Source organism: Melospiza melodia, chromosome Z (genome assembly GCF_035770615.1).
Source record: "Melospiza melodia melodia isolate bMelMel2 chromosome Z, bMelMel2.pri, whole genome shotgun sequence".
NCBI lineage: Eukaryota > Metazoa > Chordata > Aves > Passeriformes > Passerellidae > Melospiza > Melospiza melodia.
The window spans coordinates 7,812,103-7,830,000 of NC_086226.1; the positions used below are offsets into that span (position 1 = coordinate 7,812,103).

The window sequence follows — 17,898 nt, forward strand, 5'->3', positions numbered from 1 at the left end:
GCTCTCCGCCTCCTCCAGGACATGGCTGTCGGCCACACACAGCCCTGCCACCTGACAGAGCCGCCCTTCTTCCCCGCCAGCCTGCTCCACAACAACCTGCAGCCGCACCAAGCCGCCGCCACCGCCCTGCGCATCCTGCAGCACCTCTTCCACACCCTCAGCTCCAACGGCACCCGCCAGCACTGGCCCAGCCACGCTCGCAACCACCTCCTCAACAAGCTGCAGCACCACATCCACCACCTGGAGCAATGCCTCCCTGACAACGCCGCGCCCTTCAAAGGACCACGCAACCCGCTGCTCGCCATCAACAAGTACTTCAGGGACATCCACCTCTTCCTGCACGCCCACAACCACAGCGCCTGCGCCTGGGACCACGTCCGCCTCGAAGCTCGCGCCTCTCTACAGCACCTCCACAACCTCACGCGCACCATGCGCCGCTAGCGCCAACACCCACACACCCACACACACCTACGCCCCAAAGCCACCTCCAACCCCACGCCTCCTCTCACCTGGGACCGCACACAGCCCCGCAGCAACCGCACGGCACCCGCAGCCTTCAACCGCTGCATCTCCAGCCATTCAGCTGCTCCTACTCATATGGACAAAAGACCTTCTCCATGTATTTATTGATCTATTTTTCTATTTTTTTTCTATTTATTCACATATTTATTTTACTACCTCTTCACTTATTTATGCCACGGCAAATAAAGACTTATGATAAAACACTTGATATTGCCTGTTATTTCTAGCACTGCAACCACTCTTTGGAACAGTGCAAAGCCATCTCCTCCCAACACCACTCAAATGGTGGGTGTTCCATGTAAGCCCCCTGTGAGAGTCTGTCAGAATTTTCCCTCATCTGCCTCACCAACGTCCTTGGGAGACCACTGAAGAGAAGACCCCCCTGTATGGAATCTGGCTCTGAAGGAGAAAAGTCACACGCCACAGGCCCTGAGACCCAGAAGGTCAGTGTTAAGCTATTGTTTTCACAAATGTGTTTGCTGTATGCTTAGAAGAGGGCACCATGCCCTGTTTGCAACTATAGCAGCTCTGGAAGCTGTTCCACCTCTCGGCCTGGCTGGACTTCTCCTGAGTCTCAGGTGGTCTCCCACAGAAGACCCTCGCCTGTTTTACAACCACCGTGACAGACAGACTGGGATGTAAGAAGATTCTCCACCAAGGACTGAGACATGGAACTCCTAAAAGGCCCCTCTGCTCCTTCCAAGGACTGGGACTGAAACCCCTAGCCCGGGGGAGTTGTGTGGGGGAGGCAAGCTGGCCAAAGGGAGATGTTTGCCTGCAGATTGTGACCACTGGAGCAAGAAAACAATGGCTCTCATTTACTGCTGACAACACAGACTACCTGTTACATCTATCAAGCTCATTTACTGCTGAGAACATAGACTACCTGTTACATCTGTTCCCTATTGCATCTGTTTCCCCCCCTCGCAATTTTCAGTAATAAAAACCTCTGAGTTAGCTAGAGCCTTTGAGATCTCCCCAGTGTAGCAGGCGGACCCTCAGCTGGACTGGACGATGGGACCAAAGGACTTCATCTCTGCCTTGGTAGCTATATCCCCTCTCCCCCTCTCTTTGTCTTTCTCTTAATCCCTCTTATCGCATTTTTGCTGTGGTTATTTCAATAAAACTGCATTTGATTTGATTATCACTGCAAACCCCCTTGCACCTATTGGTTTTTGCACTCTGAGATCATTCCTACGAACCATCAGGTCATCTGTCCACTAGGACGGACCCTGACAACACCAAGTATCCCTTGCTCTCTCTTCTCGCTCGTACCTGCCCAAGCAGCATCTTGCAGCAATATCTTTCGAGAAACATCACTAGGTGTTAGAGATCATCTTCAGAATTATGTCTTAGCCTTTCTTTCCTCAGTAGTTTGCAACTCCCTTCCCAATTATTGTATCTGAAAGCCTCATGACAGGGAAGGCACGGTCTTACAGGAGAAATTCCACTAGAGGGCCACAAACACTAGCAGAGCATCAGAGCACTTCTGCTACGAAGATATATGACAGGTGTTAGTTAGACTGGAGAAGGCTACAGGAAGATCTTACTGTAGCCTTTTAACATTTCAATGGACCTTACATAAAAGGAGCAAACTAATTTTGAACAGCATTTGCATTGACAGGCAGTGGTCTATAGAGAATATCTCTAAACTAAAAGAGAGTATGCTTATATCAGGCATCAGGGAGAAATCCTTTACTATGAGGATTGTGAACAAGTTCTAGAGCTAGCTAGATTATCACACCCCTGGAAGTGTTCAAAGCCAGACTGAATGGGGCTTTGTGCAATGTGGTCTAGGAGAAGGTTTCTCTTCCCATGTCAGAGCTGCTTGCAATTAGATTGCCTCTTTCAACATAAAACATTTAGTACAAGTGTTGAGGTTTTGGAGGACTGTGGAACCAAATGGGAATAGGAAAAGTGTGAGAAGGAAGGTGCAGAAGTGTGATGGCACAGAAGGCAGTCCCATTCCCCATCCTCCTATGCCACCTGGGAGATGAAGGTAGAGAAAATCATGAGTGAAACTAAGTCCAGGAAAACATGAGAGGTGAAGGGAAGATGTTCGTAGATTTGGTTTTATTTCATTATCTACTTGCTAACTGCTCTGATTTGACTGCTAACATGTTAAACTAATTTCCCCAAGCCAATGCAGTAATTTTGCCCATTACTGCAACCAGCAAGTAATTTCTCCTTGTACTTATCTCACTCCACATGCCTTTCAGGATGTATTTTCTCCCTGGACGAGATGAGGTGGGGAGTGATAGAGCACCGTGGTGGTCATGAGGCATCTAGCTACTGTTAACACAATAAAATACATGTCTCCTGGTCCTGCTACTTCAAATATTTTGCTTCTTGTTGCCACAATGATAATTCCATGCATTTCAGTTGACAGTTCTTCAAGTACCACAACTTTCTCTGGTAAAAGTCTTTATTCACATGCTCATCTTTGGAGTTTTTTAAATTCAGGGTCTGCAGTATGACAGGGCTTTGTCTGAGTCATCCCTGGTACTCACCTTTAAACTACCTGACTCTGGCTGCTCCAAACTCTACATGGAATACCTTGTACTTATTTGGGCCTTGCATTATGGCATTCATCCAGTCTTCTCAGATCCCTCCTCACTGCTCCATTTCTGCCTCTACAGATACAACGCATCACTCTAGTATGTAACTGTTCTCAGCTACCTACTACCAAACTGTCTCTCCAAGTTCCTTATCCTACATTTCTGATAGGAAAATTCTTTATCATTTTGCGATCTAGATTGAGGGCCTTTTTCAATTTATTTGGGAGCTCAGCCTGTCTCATATGCCATTTGTATTCTGGATCCAGATAAGGAAAAAAACTTTGTACATTCTCCCTCCTGCAGCTCACCTCCATTTGTTGCCATGATGCATATGCAAACATCTATACCTATGACCACATCCATGATACCAAAATCTCAGCTACACCTACTGCCTACCAACCTGTGTACTTGATGTTCAACCTTACCTCTTAGTAAAACAAACACTTAGGACTTCAACTAGATTAGACAAAATGTCATAATGCTGCTACAAAAATTAGACATTTCTCCACTCATTAGCACAGAGCAAACTTGTGTCTATTTAGAGATTTTGCAGCTGGACAAATGCATGATGGAACAGTTGCTCTGCATCAATTTACACAATCCTTGTATAAATTTCAAAAGAAAAAATACAGAACACAAGGAAAATCTCTTAACCACCGTTCAATTAATCAATTTATGTGGCACAAATGATCAACAGTGAAGACAACTTCTTTAAAATTAAGTAAGTCATTTACTTACCATTGGCAGTCTGGATTGAAGCATCTGGAGATCATCATAACCATAAATCTGCTTAAAGACAGATAAAAATACAACATCATTATAACACTTTTTTCTGATGCTGATCAGTCTGGGGCTTTGAGCTGAGTTTTATTTAAGCCCAGTCTGTGTTAAAGGTCTACAGCTGTATGTCGCATTGTGCTATCATGGCGCACTGCAGCATTTCAAGGAGAGCAGAACTGAAGTTAAAAAGGCTTGTCACTCTGATGTTGTTTCCTAGTGACAATGTCCTCTGAGGAGAGTTTGACTGTCCCATCTCCAACACAGTTTTCACAGACACATCATTCCTGAACTTATGAAAAATCTACCACACATTCAGATTTGGGAATAAGAACAACAGCCCTCTTTGCTGTAATCATTACTTCAAAGAGCATTAAGATTAAGAGTTGATGACTTGACCACAACACAACCTCCTGGGTATCTCCTCACATTCAGTTTGATACAGAAAAGTTACTGATATAAAGGTTTGGATTCAAAAAGCAGATAACCAAAAATACGTTGATGCTGGTCAGACATCAAAAAGCTATGTGCAGCCTTTCAAATCATGGCACATGTGTCCATGGCACATTTCAGTCACTGCTATGGCAAATCCATTCCAGTAACACAAACCTAAAGGAGCCTAAATTTATTCAAAGGGCCTAAAACCTGTTAACACTGAAAACCACAGCCACACACATGTTTAGCTTCAACAGCAGCCAGATCAGGCCTGTAGCAAAAGCTCTGCAGTTTACAATCAACAGTAAGCCTCTACTGAACATATTTCAGATGTTCTTTAGCATTTGAAACAAGAATTCCAGGTGTAACATGTGCCACCAGAAATGACTTGGCATAGACAGTAGCAGGTCTGGAGGGCCCACTTGCGCCAAGGGCTAAGAAATCAAAGAGAAACAATGAAACTGCTTACTGGGTAGGCAGGCAGAAGTCCTCCAGGTCCCACAATATACTGGTTATGCAACAAGGGTGGTACACCTTGGGGCAGGTTTGGGGGTGCTTTGCCTGTAGAATCAAAATACAGACACTTTAACAAGCCTTTAGAAAAGAAAAGGCTTCAGCATTGAGACAAGACAGCTCACATGTTGTGGCAGTTGCACCATCCCACATTATAAAGAGGAGATTTTGTGCTGTTTGATGAATATGCTCAAAATAGCCTCAAGAGTTTAACCATGCCTCAAGGGAGGGAAAGCACAGGCTACTTTAGCCTGAAAACAGTCCTATCATAGAATAGCCTGAATTTGTAATTTGCTTTGTCCAAGAGGATTACAAGAATTACAAGAATACAAGGATTACAAGATTACCGAACTTCTCTTTTGCTCAGTTCTTTCCTGAAGGCAAATTTAGAAATTGTTCTCAGCCTGAGAGAGCAAATTCTCTTCTTTCATTTCCTGCCCTGTCAATGCATTCCCTTTATCACCAGCAACAGACTGGAAAGCACTAAAGGTTGCCAGCATGCTTTTTGTGGGTGACTTACTACAGCTAGGAATAGCAAAGAGAAGACTGAAATGGTTTCAGCTGCCTTCATGAAGCAGTGCTAGGAAGCAGAACAGTAAAAGAACAATGCACTTTGGCCAGTCATAAGACACTTCATTTACGAACTATAGAAATGAGAAATATTTCTGTAACTAAGCCTGATCCTTAGTAATACATCACTCCTCTCTATAAGATTTCCTTTTAGCAGTTCAGGATCATCAGAGAAGAAAGAGAATTTAGTATCACTTCTACTTCAGTGCAAGAAGCCTCCCAGCCCTCCTTCTCCATGAACCCTCCTTCTAAAGTGCTATTTGTTGTGCAATGACCCAGACATTTCTTTCCTTTCTGTGCAAGTGGCAGTAGGGATGTGACACATGATAATGAGGACACCGCAGTATATTTTGATACTGCCAAATGAATTCAAGTCACAGAACAGCCTGAAACTAAAGCTTATGTGAACTCATAGTCAGGAGCTGATCACAGCTTGGAATACAAACTGGGTGAATTTTCTAGCCCGAGACTTCCTAAGTCAGAACTGCTCTGGTGTGTATTTATAAAGCTCTTTGGGGATGGAATGTGCTATATAAGTGCCACATAACACCCTAACAAGTATTTCAAATACATAAAACCAGGCAACTTTATTTCAGAAGCCAGCAAACACAGCATGCTGGAAATGTGAGTGAACAGTGTGGACTTCTTAGCGTTGTTATGGCGGGTGAGATGCTCAACTGACAGCCCTGCTGACTGAAATCCTCAGTCTATCCACGTGATCTGTCAATATTGCCAACCTGAAGACACTAAGGGAGCTGCTCGTGTGGTAGCAGCTGGTATAGACACACTGGTAACACTCAGGCCAAGGCTGTTTGTAGTGTTCATACTGCTTGCCATGCTGACAACCGAGGAGGTGGTGCTAGTGGCTGAGGTTGAAGCAGTTGAAAAGGTTGTTGAGGGCTGGAGCGAAGTTGTGTTCTCAATACTAGTGTGCTAGAAAAGGAGACAAAAAGAATGAGGATCACAGAGCAAATAAACCACAGTGGAAGACGCTGGGAAAAAGGGAAAAAAAACCAAAACAAAAACAACAAAAACTTCTAAAGTAACAGCAGCTCATGCAAAAGATATGCATTACCTATGTACCAAGCAAGCAACTAAGTTGCATGCTTATGATGCTTTAGTGATTTAAAGAAAATTATTGTATGAGAGCTAAACTTAAATTGCCATACCATCACAAAATTATAATACAGTAACTCAAACATAACATATATCATTCCATCACCTGCATTTTGTCAGCAAACCTCTCCAGTGCAGACTGCTAATAGTCCATATTTCGGAGACATTTCAGATTGTCACTTTAAAGTTTGTTTTTGTTATGTTTTGTAATAAACTAGTTATAAGCAATTTTTTTTTTAATTTCATCCCCCTTAGGTGGCATGACAATTTCCCTCAGATGTGTGACTGGCAAGGCTCTGTCATAGCTATCCCTGATCTAGTACAAATACAAGTGGTAATCCCTTTTCCCCCACTAGAGGGCTGACAGTTCTTCTTCCCTGAAGGCTCTACTTATGGGTCTTGGGGTTCTGAGACACACCCAACTTAAAGAGATGGTCCTAATTATGAGATAAACTGACTATTTGCCAAGTACTCGTTTCAATACTAACAGGACTTACCACATGTGATGTGCCTGAAGACAACACTGAGGCAGGAGAGAGGCTGGTCTGATGACTGGAAAGGGAGCTGGAAGGAAATTGTAAAGAATTTATAAAATTAATTAATTTTCACTTTTAACAAATACAGATATGCAGTAGGGCATTAGTTAAAGAATTAGAATTCTAAGTGTGTGTGTATACCTACAGTAACAGAGAAGTTAAAGAAAAAAATTACATGCAAGAGTGTGTGTATACATATACACAGAGGCATGTATATGTGTCTGTATGGCCCCTACAGGCACTTTTTCCTTTAATTAGTACCCTACATTTTTAGTGAAAAAATCAAGTACAGACTATTATTCACAAAAAACATCTAAAACACCATTAGTATTTTTCAATTTACGGTATCTTTAGAAAAACTACAGTTGCTTCAGGAATCAAATAGCGATGACTCCATGACACATGAAGTCCAAAATCAAAACAAGGTTCACACAAGCACAAGCCTGGTTCCTCATTCTTTCTCTGCAGCTGCTTACCATGGGGGACAGGTTTAAAGTGAGGTAGTGCTTTGGTTTGACTCACTGTGTTGTTTCTCACATTTTGAGTTGCATAACATTAACTCAACCAAGTAGAACTGCAGGGTACTTGCCCCATAATTCATCCAAAGATCTTCAAATGTCTCCCTGAAAGGTGACTGCAACTGGCATTTGAACATTTAAACTGATGAGTTATACCTTATATTCGAGGTCAAAAATGTAACCTACTGTATGTGGTATGTAATAAATTGAACCAACACAGAACAAAGGTAACCAAATGAAGCTATAAAACGTGTATAGATTGGTGCTCAAAAAAACCCCTTATTACTAAATAAGAAGCAGGAGAGATAAAGCAACAAAATTAGATTAGTACTGTCTATGGAAATAGCCACAAGAAAATACAGTTTTCATACCAAAGTTGACACCTTCATTACATGACCTAATTTAAGGGCAAATACTTCTGGTAGCTCTTCAAGGCATGGGCCCAGAATAAACTTTCACAGTTTCATAGATTAACTTTCAAAACTGTCACCCCTTTTGCAGGAATTGGAACAACATCATTTCAGCAAGGGAAAAGTAAGAGTTTTATACCACTCCTTCACCCACCCTTCCCAGCTCTTTTGGTAAGTCTTAATTCACCATCTGACCTATGGCAGAGACACAGACGACAGCCATCAGCTCGACCAAGTCAGACACATTTTGGATTTCAGACATCCTGAGGATGGCCGAAACTTTGTATCTGTCCAACAACATCGACCCCCCAGCTGATTTCCATCCGTTTATACAGCTTGTCAACAAATCATTGTGGGGATATGTGACCAATGTAAAGGGAATTGCTCTTGTTTGACATATTTACTATTTATTCAACAAAAAAATACTAGAGTGTTAAAAAAACCCCAACTATGTCCTAGCTGTAAAACAGGGAAAAAACTCCCTGATATCCCAAATCAGTTTCTTGAACTAACAAATATAGTACAAAGGTAAGTATCAAAAATGTAACTCAATCAATACGGCTTCAGGATTGTCATCCTGATGCCTTTTTTGGGCTTCCTTAAAACCAGAGGTCAGACAAAACTAAGAGAATAAAAAGAGCAGATGAAGCCTCCACAGGGGCTACACCCAGATATGGATGACCAGTCACGAGTTCTCACACTTCTGTAAGTTTGGTCCATTTGCATATTGGCAGTTAATCTTTCAACTACAGCTTCAGGTAATGAAGTAATTTACCCCATGTTTACTCCCCACCACCTCACTTCTCTTTATACTTTCCAGGGCCTGAGACCGCAAGGTGTCCTTGAATCCCAGACCTAGAGAGGAGTTGTTTAGTCTAACCAAAATGTGAAGACAGTAGTTAATACTCTATATGGAGTTTAAAATTATACACTAAAGAACTGCAGGATTACAAATAAACGAAAAATATAAAAGCTAAAATCCTAAGGCATCAACATGACTGAGGATGCAACAGGCATTCAGAAAAACAGAGAGAAAGTGTAAATAAGCTGAATTGTGCTAGATGCACTTCCAGGAACATCAAACTGATATTTTGAAATATCTTAAGGAAATAGCTTAGAAAAAGAAAACACACACAGTTTCCCTGTGAAATAATTTCTGGGTTTTAATATTAAGAAATACAAATGAGACTACATTATTTCAAATTGGCCATGTAGTAAACTGTTAAAGAATAGTTTCAAACATATAACACTGAACAAAAACAGCAGGCACAAAGGAGGAAAAATAAACTGGGGAAATAAATTTAGCTGATTTAGCTAGCATGATTGAAGCAAACCTCTTGAAACACAAAGTTGTATATGTATCATGAAAGCGTGAGGGCAGCAGCTGCTCTGCCACTAGAAGGCAGCCCAGAGCTGCCTTCTGTTCTTAGAATCTCTCTCCTAATTCTGGTTCGCATAAGAAAAGGGACCCCTGGTGCCTGCCAGCCCCATAGGGAACCACCCTTACACCTGTCCTATCCTCAGAATGGACCCCCTCAGTTTACCACAACTCCACTGTACCTGCTCAGCTGGGAGAGTGAGCTGCTGGCCAGATCACTGGACTGAGGCAAGCTGGGCAATGCTGCCACGTGCTGCGATGCTGAAGGCAGAAGCGAGGCTGTGGTAGACACCACACTGGGCAGAGAACCAGCTGAAGGTAGCGAGGGAGAAGGCTCTGTCTTAGGCGCTGCAACTGATGGAATAGCTGCAACAAGTTAAAAAGAGGAATTCAAATTAAAATTCTAGCATGCTTGACATCCCAGCCCAGATGGCAGGAACACAGTAGCATTCATCCCTTGGTCTGCAAAAATCTGACCATTAAGAACTGGTAACCATATCAAGCAATTTGTCTATGAAGGAAAATTCAAACACAACTGAACTACAATTTTTTCCCCTTTAAGCTCTCTATTTACAATAAATTTACAATTATCACTGCTACACATGTAGTAAACAACTGTCTTCTGCACTTCATCTGCCATTATCTGGATTACTAATTTATACTTACAAGTCATTCTAAAATTCCTCACTTCTGGTACAGCAAACACAAGTAATTTCTGCCTTTTCAAGGCACTGTACATATCTAGTTTCACCTACAGCTCTGCTTCTTCATTCACACCTACACAGCACTGTTGGGGATGAAGACTGAGATTGGTGGAGTACATGGGTAGATAACTTATTCCTTTGGTATATTCAGTCAAAAGCGTACTGCAGTAGAATGAAAAAAGCTACAATGAAAGGCCAGAATTGAGCACAGCATTAAGTATTTTTTATGGCTAAGGAGCTGTTAAATATTGACTCACTTTATTTAGATAATAAAAAGTGTTAGGTTTTATTTTACACTTTTTAGGCTACACAGATAAAAACTTGTTTATAGGATCACTACACATAATAAGAGGCTTAAAAATTCTATTGCCCAACATGATTCTCAGCTGTTTCACTTATTTCTACTCCTACAAAAAATAACAAAGAATTAGAGACAGTCACTCACCAATAAAACTCAGAAAAGAGTGGAGCCCTACCTTCTGCTGGGCCATGTTCCCACACCACACCAGGGACCACTACCCAGTGGATCATCACTAACTTGTATGTGAAGACACTTTTAGATTGGTCATCAAACAAAAATCAAATACACACTTGGAAGTTATATATTAGAGTTTGTTCACTTTATGGATTTGATTTCTTAGCTAAATGACCAAGGTCATTTAGCTGGGTGGTTGGGTTGCAATGGAAAGAGGAATTAAAAGGTCCTGGCCTTGGTAATAAGCATGGCCTCTAAGAGAAGGAAATCCAAGTGACAAACATGCTTATGAAGGCAGTAACTATATCATCTAATAACTCCTGGTAAACCTCATATAAAAAAGGAGTAAATAACATTTAAAACTCCCAATATATTAAGAGCAGGATTCCCTTAACACAAGGGACAGAATCACCATCTTAAGATCCCCTACAAGATGACTGAATGCAATGTGCAAGACAAAGAAAACCACGAGACAAGTAGGATGGTCAGGAGTAACACACATCAGTCGTACTTTGAATTAAGGATTTAGGAAGCTTGAGATCTGGATATTAAAGAAGAACAGCAAACAAGAGAGATGAACAACTAAGAATATTATAGCACATACAGAAAGAAGAAAGTACTTATAAAAGTTAAGACAACTTCAAAATCATTTGGATGCATAAAATAGACTCAATGGAAGAAGAAAACAGAAATGCTCTCAAAGGAGAACTGGCACAGGAAAAGAGACTAGTAAAGCTATTACAGAAAACAAAAGTGTTAGGAGTACTCAGATCTTTGTTTTCTGTAGAAAAAAAAAGGACAGGTTCTGTAGTGAATTTTATATATTGCTTATTAACTCTGTACACAACACTAGAAAAGTTCTTGTGTTGAAAAGCTGTCTTTGTGCACTTGGAGTGTATACACTCCTGCTCCTTTAAATTCAACTTGGTACTAACAAAACATTGTACTACTAATGGCCTACCTGAAGAGATGTTTAAGAGGAGGTTAGACCTAAAATTGAAGGGTTGGAATTCCAAAAGATTTTAATTCACACCGCTGTCCTCGAAAACTTCTATGGAGCAGCACAAAGATCAGAAGAGTGAATACTATACTTTAATTACTTTAACTCCAAGTACAGAGCTGCAGGCCTGGTACAGGTCCACACTACATTAAAAACATGCCAAGATGAAGAAACTAACACTTATACCCCAGTCAATACTGAAGTATTGTTTGCAAGATATTAAGAAACTCACAAGAGGGAATGTGTTTCTCACCTTTATTCCCACAGACTTCTAACAGGGCAGAGATAGAATGATACCTAGTGAGAGGTGCACTCAAAGAATGTGACTTCATTTCACTACAGCTAAATGATATTTGCAGCTTCCCAACTCAGAACTGGAAGAACTGCTAAAAAATTTCATATTATTTCTAATTTTGCATTTTTTTAATATTAAATTATTTCTGACAGGTGAATTAAAAAAACAAAAACCAACAGCAAAGCAGCTTCTCTAATTCTAAGATTGTTTAGGTTTGTAGATTTAATAGACTTGCCTTCATATTTCAATTGTAATCAAGAAGCAAGCAGCATTTTATGCAAGCACAAATAAAGTCAAATGGGTCAGCCATAAATTAGTCATGGAGAACAATATAAAGCCTTAAACCCAATGTCACTGATACGCTTGTGTGCACAGCAAGTAGCAAGGAACGAACAGGAAGTCCTGTGCTCAACCAAGCTTTGAGAACTTACTGTCAAGTGTTGCCTGTGTCCTAACACCACTGTGCCCATTCTGTAAACAAAGAAGAAATGAATTAACAAATCATCTTAGAAGTATATTAAATGCTCAGACTGAATCACACATTGAACATGCTTCATGCAAAATTCTATGTTCATTTAAATTGAACAAGGCAGAAAATTAAATTTTTACTGCCTTTAAAAAAACTACATCATAAAGTTGTCTCAAGTGCAAGGTGTCCTCAACATAGAGAAACCCATACACTGCCCATAATACACCCATCAGCAGCAAACCTTCCCATGTACTGCATATAACATAAACTTCAGGTTCACACCAATATGAAAGAAGGAATTGCATTAACATATAGGAAATGGTTGTGCTTTTGATCTAATGTAACTCACAATTTTAACTATCCAAGTTACACAGAGACGCCAATTTTTTTCCATTGAAAGATAAGACTTGAGAAGCACCAGTTGTTTTTTGGATAACGCTGGAGTACAGAAGTGGATAGTCTATGCTTGATCCTCACCAGTACATACGAGCTAGTGCAGAAGACAAGTGTGACTGAGCCAACACATAACAAAGGCCAGAAGTAAATAAACTTACAAACTCTCACAAGTTCCTAAAACATTCAATAAACTGAGTTCTTTTAAAATAAACCTACATTCCATATACAAAGACAGCAGGTGTGTCTGAATCTCCCAAGAGATTCTTTGTCCTATATTAGACCTCTGCTTATGCTTATTAAAATAACACATGAAACTAATTCCCACTGGTTTAAATGCAACAGAAAACTAATACTGGAGGGGCCAAGAAAAAATTGGGATCCATTTGCTAGGTGCCATGTAAATTTAGTAAATAAAATACATTTGTAGAGAAACCATCAAGTTATTAGTTATGGCAAAATACCATAACTAATATTTACATACAGAGAAAATTATTTAGGTTCAAGGAGGAAAACTCAAGTAGAATTTTAAGCGTTACTAAAAAAAAGGTCAAAAGACAATTTAAGATGTCAACACCCACAAAATCAGATGCTCTTATATCCCAAATACAGCAATACCAAAAATGACTACACACCAAGAAAAGCAAAAACAAATAAGAGGGTGGGCTTGGAAATCAAAAATATCACTTGGTTTGGTTACAGCATTAATGTATGAGCGGAATACAAACCTAACACAGGTAAGATTATTCCCCCTTTTCTAGGTCCTGTTTCTGTGATGAACTCACCGTAACGGCAACAGGGGTTGGTTCAGACGGAGCCATGGAGCTTTGGTACGCTATCCTGCTATGCACAGAGGTCTGCTCATAGGAGGAAGTTGTTACTGAGCTAGTGCTCTGGGATGAGCAGGTCAGACTGGAAGAGCTGATGGCAGAGGTTGTGTAGGTGGAGTCCTGTACTGTATTGGATATTGGCAAAGAGGTATTCAAAGGATCACTGGAAAAAAAGAATTATCATCTTGGTAGGTATTTCAAATACTTTCATGAAAATATCAGCTTCTATATGGCTATCTAGAACAAACTTAAACACATAAAAAAATCTATACTATTTATGTTAGAAAATCTAAGAACGTAAAAAAAATTTATAATATGCTTTGGTAGTCACTAATCACTGCTTCAAAACATCAGCTGCACTAAGCACCATTCACCTTCCTCATTCCAGCCCGAACAAGACAAGAATTTACATACAAGCACTTTTCAGTCACATGTTCTTTCCACCTTTTCCAAGGATAAATTAATGATCATAATCTTTCTTTTTTAAACAAGCAGAATTGATAAAGTCTGGTATATAATGAATAACAATAGGATTCTTTGTACAATAGAATTCTAATGTTACAAAATAAATAATACAAAGAACTAAAAAATGCTTTAAAACATGCAGTAATGTTTTATTGTCCACTTAGTTTAAATATCATGTATAAAACTACAAGTTATGTGGAAATTAATTTCTATTAATATTTCCGAATTAACTTCAGGAAGCTTTTTACTGATGCTGATTTTTCAATGAGTAAAGAATTAAAACTGGTTTACTGGTCCACTGGCACTTCTCATTGGCTGTTGTAGCATTTCAGTAAGAGCTTCTGCATACAGAAAGCCCAGGTTTTTTTCTCATTTTTTCATCCTGTAGGAGAATCAGATCTGTAACCTGCTGCTAATCTACTAACTAACATAAATATATGGTAAAAAGGTCAATTCTGCTGGGTCAGTTGTAGAAAAACATGGGTAGTGAGGAAAAAACCCCCAAAACACTTGAAAATTAGGACAACTTCACATGAGAAAAAATTCTAAAGGATAGCTTATTTAAAGGTTATTTATATTCATATCGCCTTCAGCTTCACATCTATCCATCCAGGCAGATTTTGATTATCATTACAGTAGAAAAATTATCATTTAAGATACAGTCCACAGAAAACAAGTAATCATATTTTCTCCTTTCATTACATTGTAATCCTGTCATGACGTTTTTGGCACAAACTTGACCCCCACAAGAAAACCTGAGAATGCAGGAGGGCAACTCACACATACTTTACAGATTTTGAATATAAGCTATTGTTGGTCGCCTGGTTGGTATTCTCACTGCTTGATGTTGATCCAAACTCTGGGAGTGTAGGCTCTGATCCAAACTCAAGAGCTCCAAACTGAACATTTAACCCTGTCATGTCTGCTGATCCAGGCATCTCCACAGCAGAGGCAGGAATCTTAAAGGAAGAAAAAAAGCCATAACTCTTTTGCATGCATCTGCAACTTGAAATTAATCCACTGATTCTGCTCTAATCTGGAGATGAATGAGTAAGCCGTACCATTCCACAACAACAAAGTAGCATCCTTGCACATCCTCCCCCCCCCCCCCCCCCCCAATATTCATATTGTGGCTACTAAGTGAATCTAAAAATCACTCAGCAACAGCCATTTTCCATACAGAGCAAACAGCTATCTGCTTGCAAAAGATATCACCACAATATTTTGGACCTAATAACTATCCAGTTTAGTACATCCTGCTTCATAGATAAGAAACATACCAAGATCTTTGCTCTCCTTCTCCCTAGCAATTTATATAAAACATTTACCGAATCAAATCACACAATCATTAAGGTTGGACAAGAACATTAAGACCAAGTCCAGGTATTAAAGCCAGCACTACCAAACCATGTCTCTAAGCACCATGTCTCTTCGTATCTTTCAAACAGTTCCAGGGATGGTAGCTCTCTCACTTACCTGGGCAGCCTGCTCCAGTGATTGACAACCCCCTCAGTGATGACATTTTTCCTAATATCCAATTTAAACCTTCCCTAGCGCAACTTGAGGCTGTTTCCTGTTGTATTGCCACTTGTTACCTGGGAGAAGAGACCAATCTCCACCTGGCTACACCCTCATTTCTAGAGAGTGATCAAGGTTCCCCTGAGCCTCCTTTTCTCCAGGTTGAGCCCCTGTAGCTTCCTCAGACCTGTGCTCCAGACCCACCCCAGCTCTATTCCCTTCTCTGGACATGCTCCAGCCCCTCAATATCTTCCTTGTATGAGGGACCCAGAACTGGACACAGGATTTGAGGTGCAGCCTCACCAGTGCCCAGTACAGAGAGACAAGTCACTGCCCCGGTCCTGCTGGTTATGCCACTGCTGACGCAAATTTTTGTGGTTTTTAAGTATAGTAATGGCAAGCTATCACTCAATTACCCACCTTGGATGCAGGAGTTATCCTCCTTTTTGGTGGTTTTATCTGTTTCTGCTGGGTTTGATGAACAGTCACTGCTTGGTTATCCATAGAGATAGTGGGGAGCTGCAATATTTTGCTAACAGCTGTAGAGGTGTCTACTGGTGATGGCTCTCGGAGTTTTACCTGGGAGGAGGACGACTCCAGCCCAGGAGGAGGAACAGGAACCACCTGCATTTGTTGCTGTCGCTGTGTCAGCTGGCTCAGAACTGGAGATGGCTCAGGCTGGGATTTAAAGTCTGGCCAGTGTTGGAAAAAAGGAAATATCAAAATTAAAGCATTGAACTTTGCTCTTCACAGTTCTACTCTTTATGCAAAATCTGAGTGATGCTTAATGGTTATGATTCTATAGCATTTGCATGTCTTTTCAGACAGCATAAGGGTTTCACATGGATCATTAACACTAACACTAATAAGGACAATAGTTGATACACCTACTTTAAATAAACAGCAGTGGCCAAGCATTATTTAGTTTTTTCCAAAAATGCGAAAACAAACCTATCTACGCAGTCACAGTATTATCACACACAAATCCTCAAAAACTGTTACAGATTATTTTAATCAAGCACTTCAAGTTTCACTGTTATTAACTGAGCTGATATAACGTGATTACTTCCAAGGGGTAAATAGTTGTTGCAATTTACAGGTAGTATGAGTTAGGATTCCCTTCCCCTGCAAAGAAGATGATGAAAAAAAATAGGAAGTCTTCTACCATCTCATAATAGCTGAGAATCAAAGAGATGCTGGATATAAACAGGTTTTTTCCCAAGTCTCCCCTTTCATAGTTTTTGGATACTGAAAGCCATGAGGTGACCTAAAGCACTGGTCAACCACCACAGAAATCTCCAGCATTTCCAGTGTCAAGGGGTTTTTATTCAGTTGGTGAAGTCCATTAGAAAGCATTAAAATGTAGTTTTATTTTTTTTTAGAATTTCTGCATGTCAAAGATAGTAATTGCTACCAATGGCTGCTTATCTACACATAAACATATACACACATGACAGACACAAGAGCTATGTTCTTCACAGTGAGGATTCTGCTAGGAACAACACTACAGAAAATAAGTTTCTGTCATTCTCACTGTTACAATTAATTCTACTCAATTACATAAAAATTCATACCATTATAAAAACACAAAACAAGTAACCCAAATCCTTCACAGCACACTATGGAAAGAACACTGAAGCGTGATGCATATTATGAAGAAATTACACAGTACTCATTAAAAATTCATGTAATGATTAGAAGAGAGAATTTGAGAAAAAAACAAAATACAAGTACACAACTTTACACTCAGCTAAAAGAAGCATAGGTACAAGGAAAATAAGTATTTTCCGTATCTGTTGAAAAACAATCAACAACAAAATTCCATGTAAATATTCAAGCACACTAAATCAAAGATGTCACTACCTGGAAGTCTCAATAACTTTAAACATGTAATGACATTTAGGGATAGGCTTAAGCTTAATAAAACTTATTTTATTATATACTTGTGATGTTTATTATCAGCAAATAAGCATAACATTTAAAATGTTGCAAGTAATTGTATTACTAGGATTAATTTTTTTAAAGAAGTCTTTAATTAAAGTAATTTTAAACTATCATTGGCATTAAGAAATCCTACTGGCTAATATAAAGAGAAAGAGAGAAGAACCTGTATCAAAGCACTTACCAAACTGACTGAGGACTGAGGACTGAGTACTAGGTGGTTTTAGATCCCAGGAGGATGCAGCAACTGTGCTAGTGGTGGCAGAACTGCTATTGGTTTGTTGAGAGGTAAACTGACCCAATCCCGGTGATTTCAATTGGTCCAAGATTTGGGAACCAGTAGAGTTTGCCAGTTTAGAAGATCTGAGCTCTCCAAAGCCAGAACAAAGAACTGCCGACTACCAAAAGACCAAGAAGAAAATGGGAAGGAGTGGAGTTAATATTTTAACTAATAATTGAACACAATCATAGGGTC

The 17,898-nt window shown here is 40.0% G+C and overlaps 1 protein-coding gene across 13 annotated transcripts in view; it reads right to left on the reverse strand.

The window, feature by feature from the left end:
* Positions 1-17,898, reverse strand: part of LOC134432322 (ubiquitin-associated protein 2-like) — a 227,664-nt gene that overhangs the window by 152,529 nt on the left and 57,237 nt on the right. For 5 of the 13 annotated variants that reach the window (XM_063180906.1, XM_063180916.1, XM_063180905.1 and 2 more), the window contains 10 exons: positions 17,608-17,821; positions 15,903-16,174; positions 14,745-14,923; positions 13,455-13,662; positions 12,239-12,278; positions 9,516-9,699; positions 6,989-7,055; positions 6,113-6,308; positions 4,762-4,853; positions 3,819-3,869 (listed from right to left, as the gene is read on the reverse strand). In XM_063180906.1, coding sequence (XP_063036976.1) covers positions 3,819-3,869; positions 4,762-4,853; positions 6,113-6,308; positions 6,989-7,055; positions 9,516-9,699; positions 12,239-12,278; positions 13,455-13,662; positions 14,745-14,923; positions 15,903-16,174; positions 17,608-17,821 — 1,503 coding nt within the window. The remainder of the gene's footprint in view (positions 1-3,818; positions 3,870-4,761; positions 4,854-6,112; positions 6,309-6,988; positions 7,056-9,515; positions 9,700-12,238; positions 12,279-13,454; positions 13,663-14,744; positions 14,924-15,902; positions 16,175-17,607; positions 17,822-17,898) is intronic. The other 8 variants (XM_063180907.1, XM_063180912.1, XM_063180914.1 and 5 more) reach the window with 3 other exon arrangements.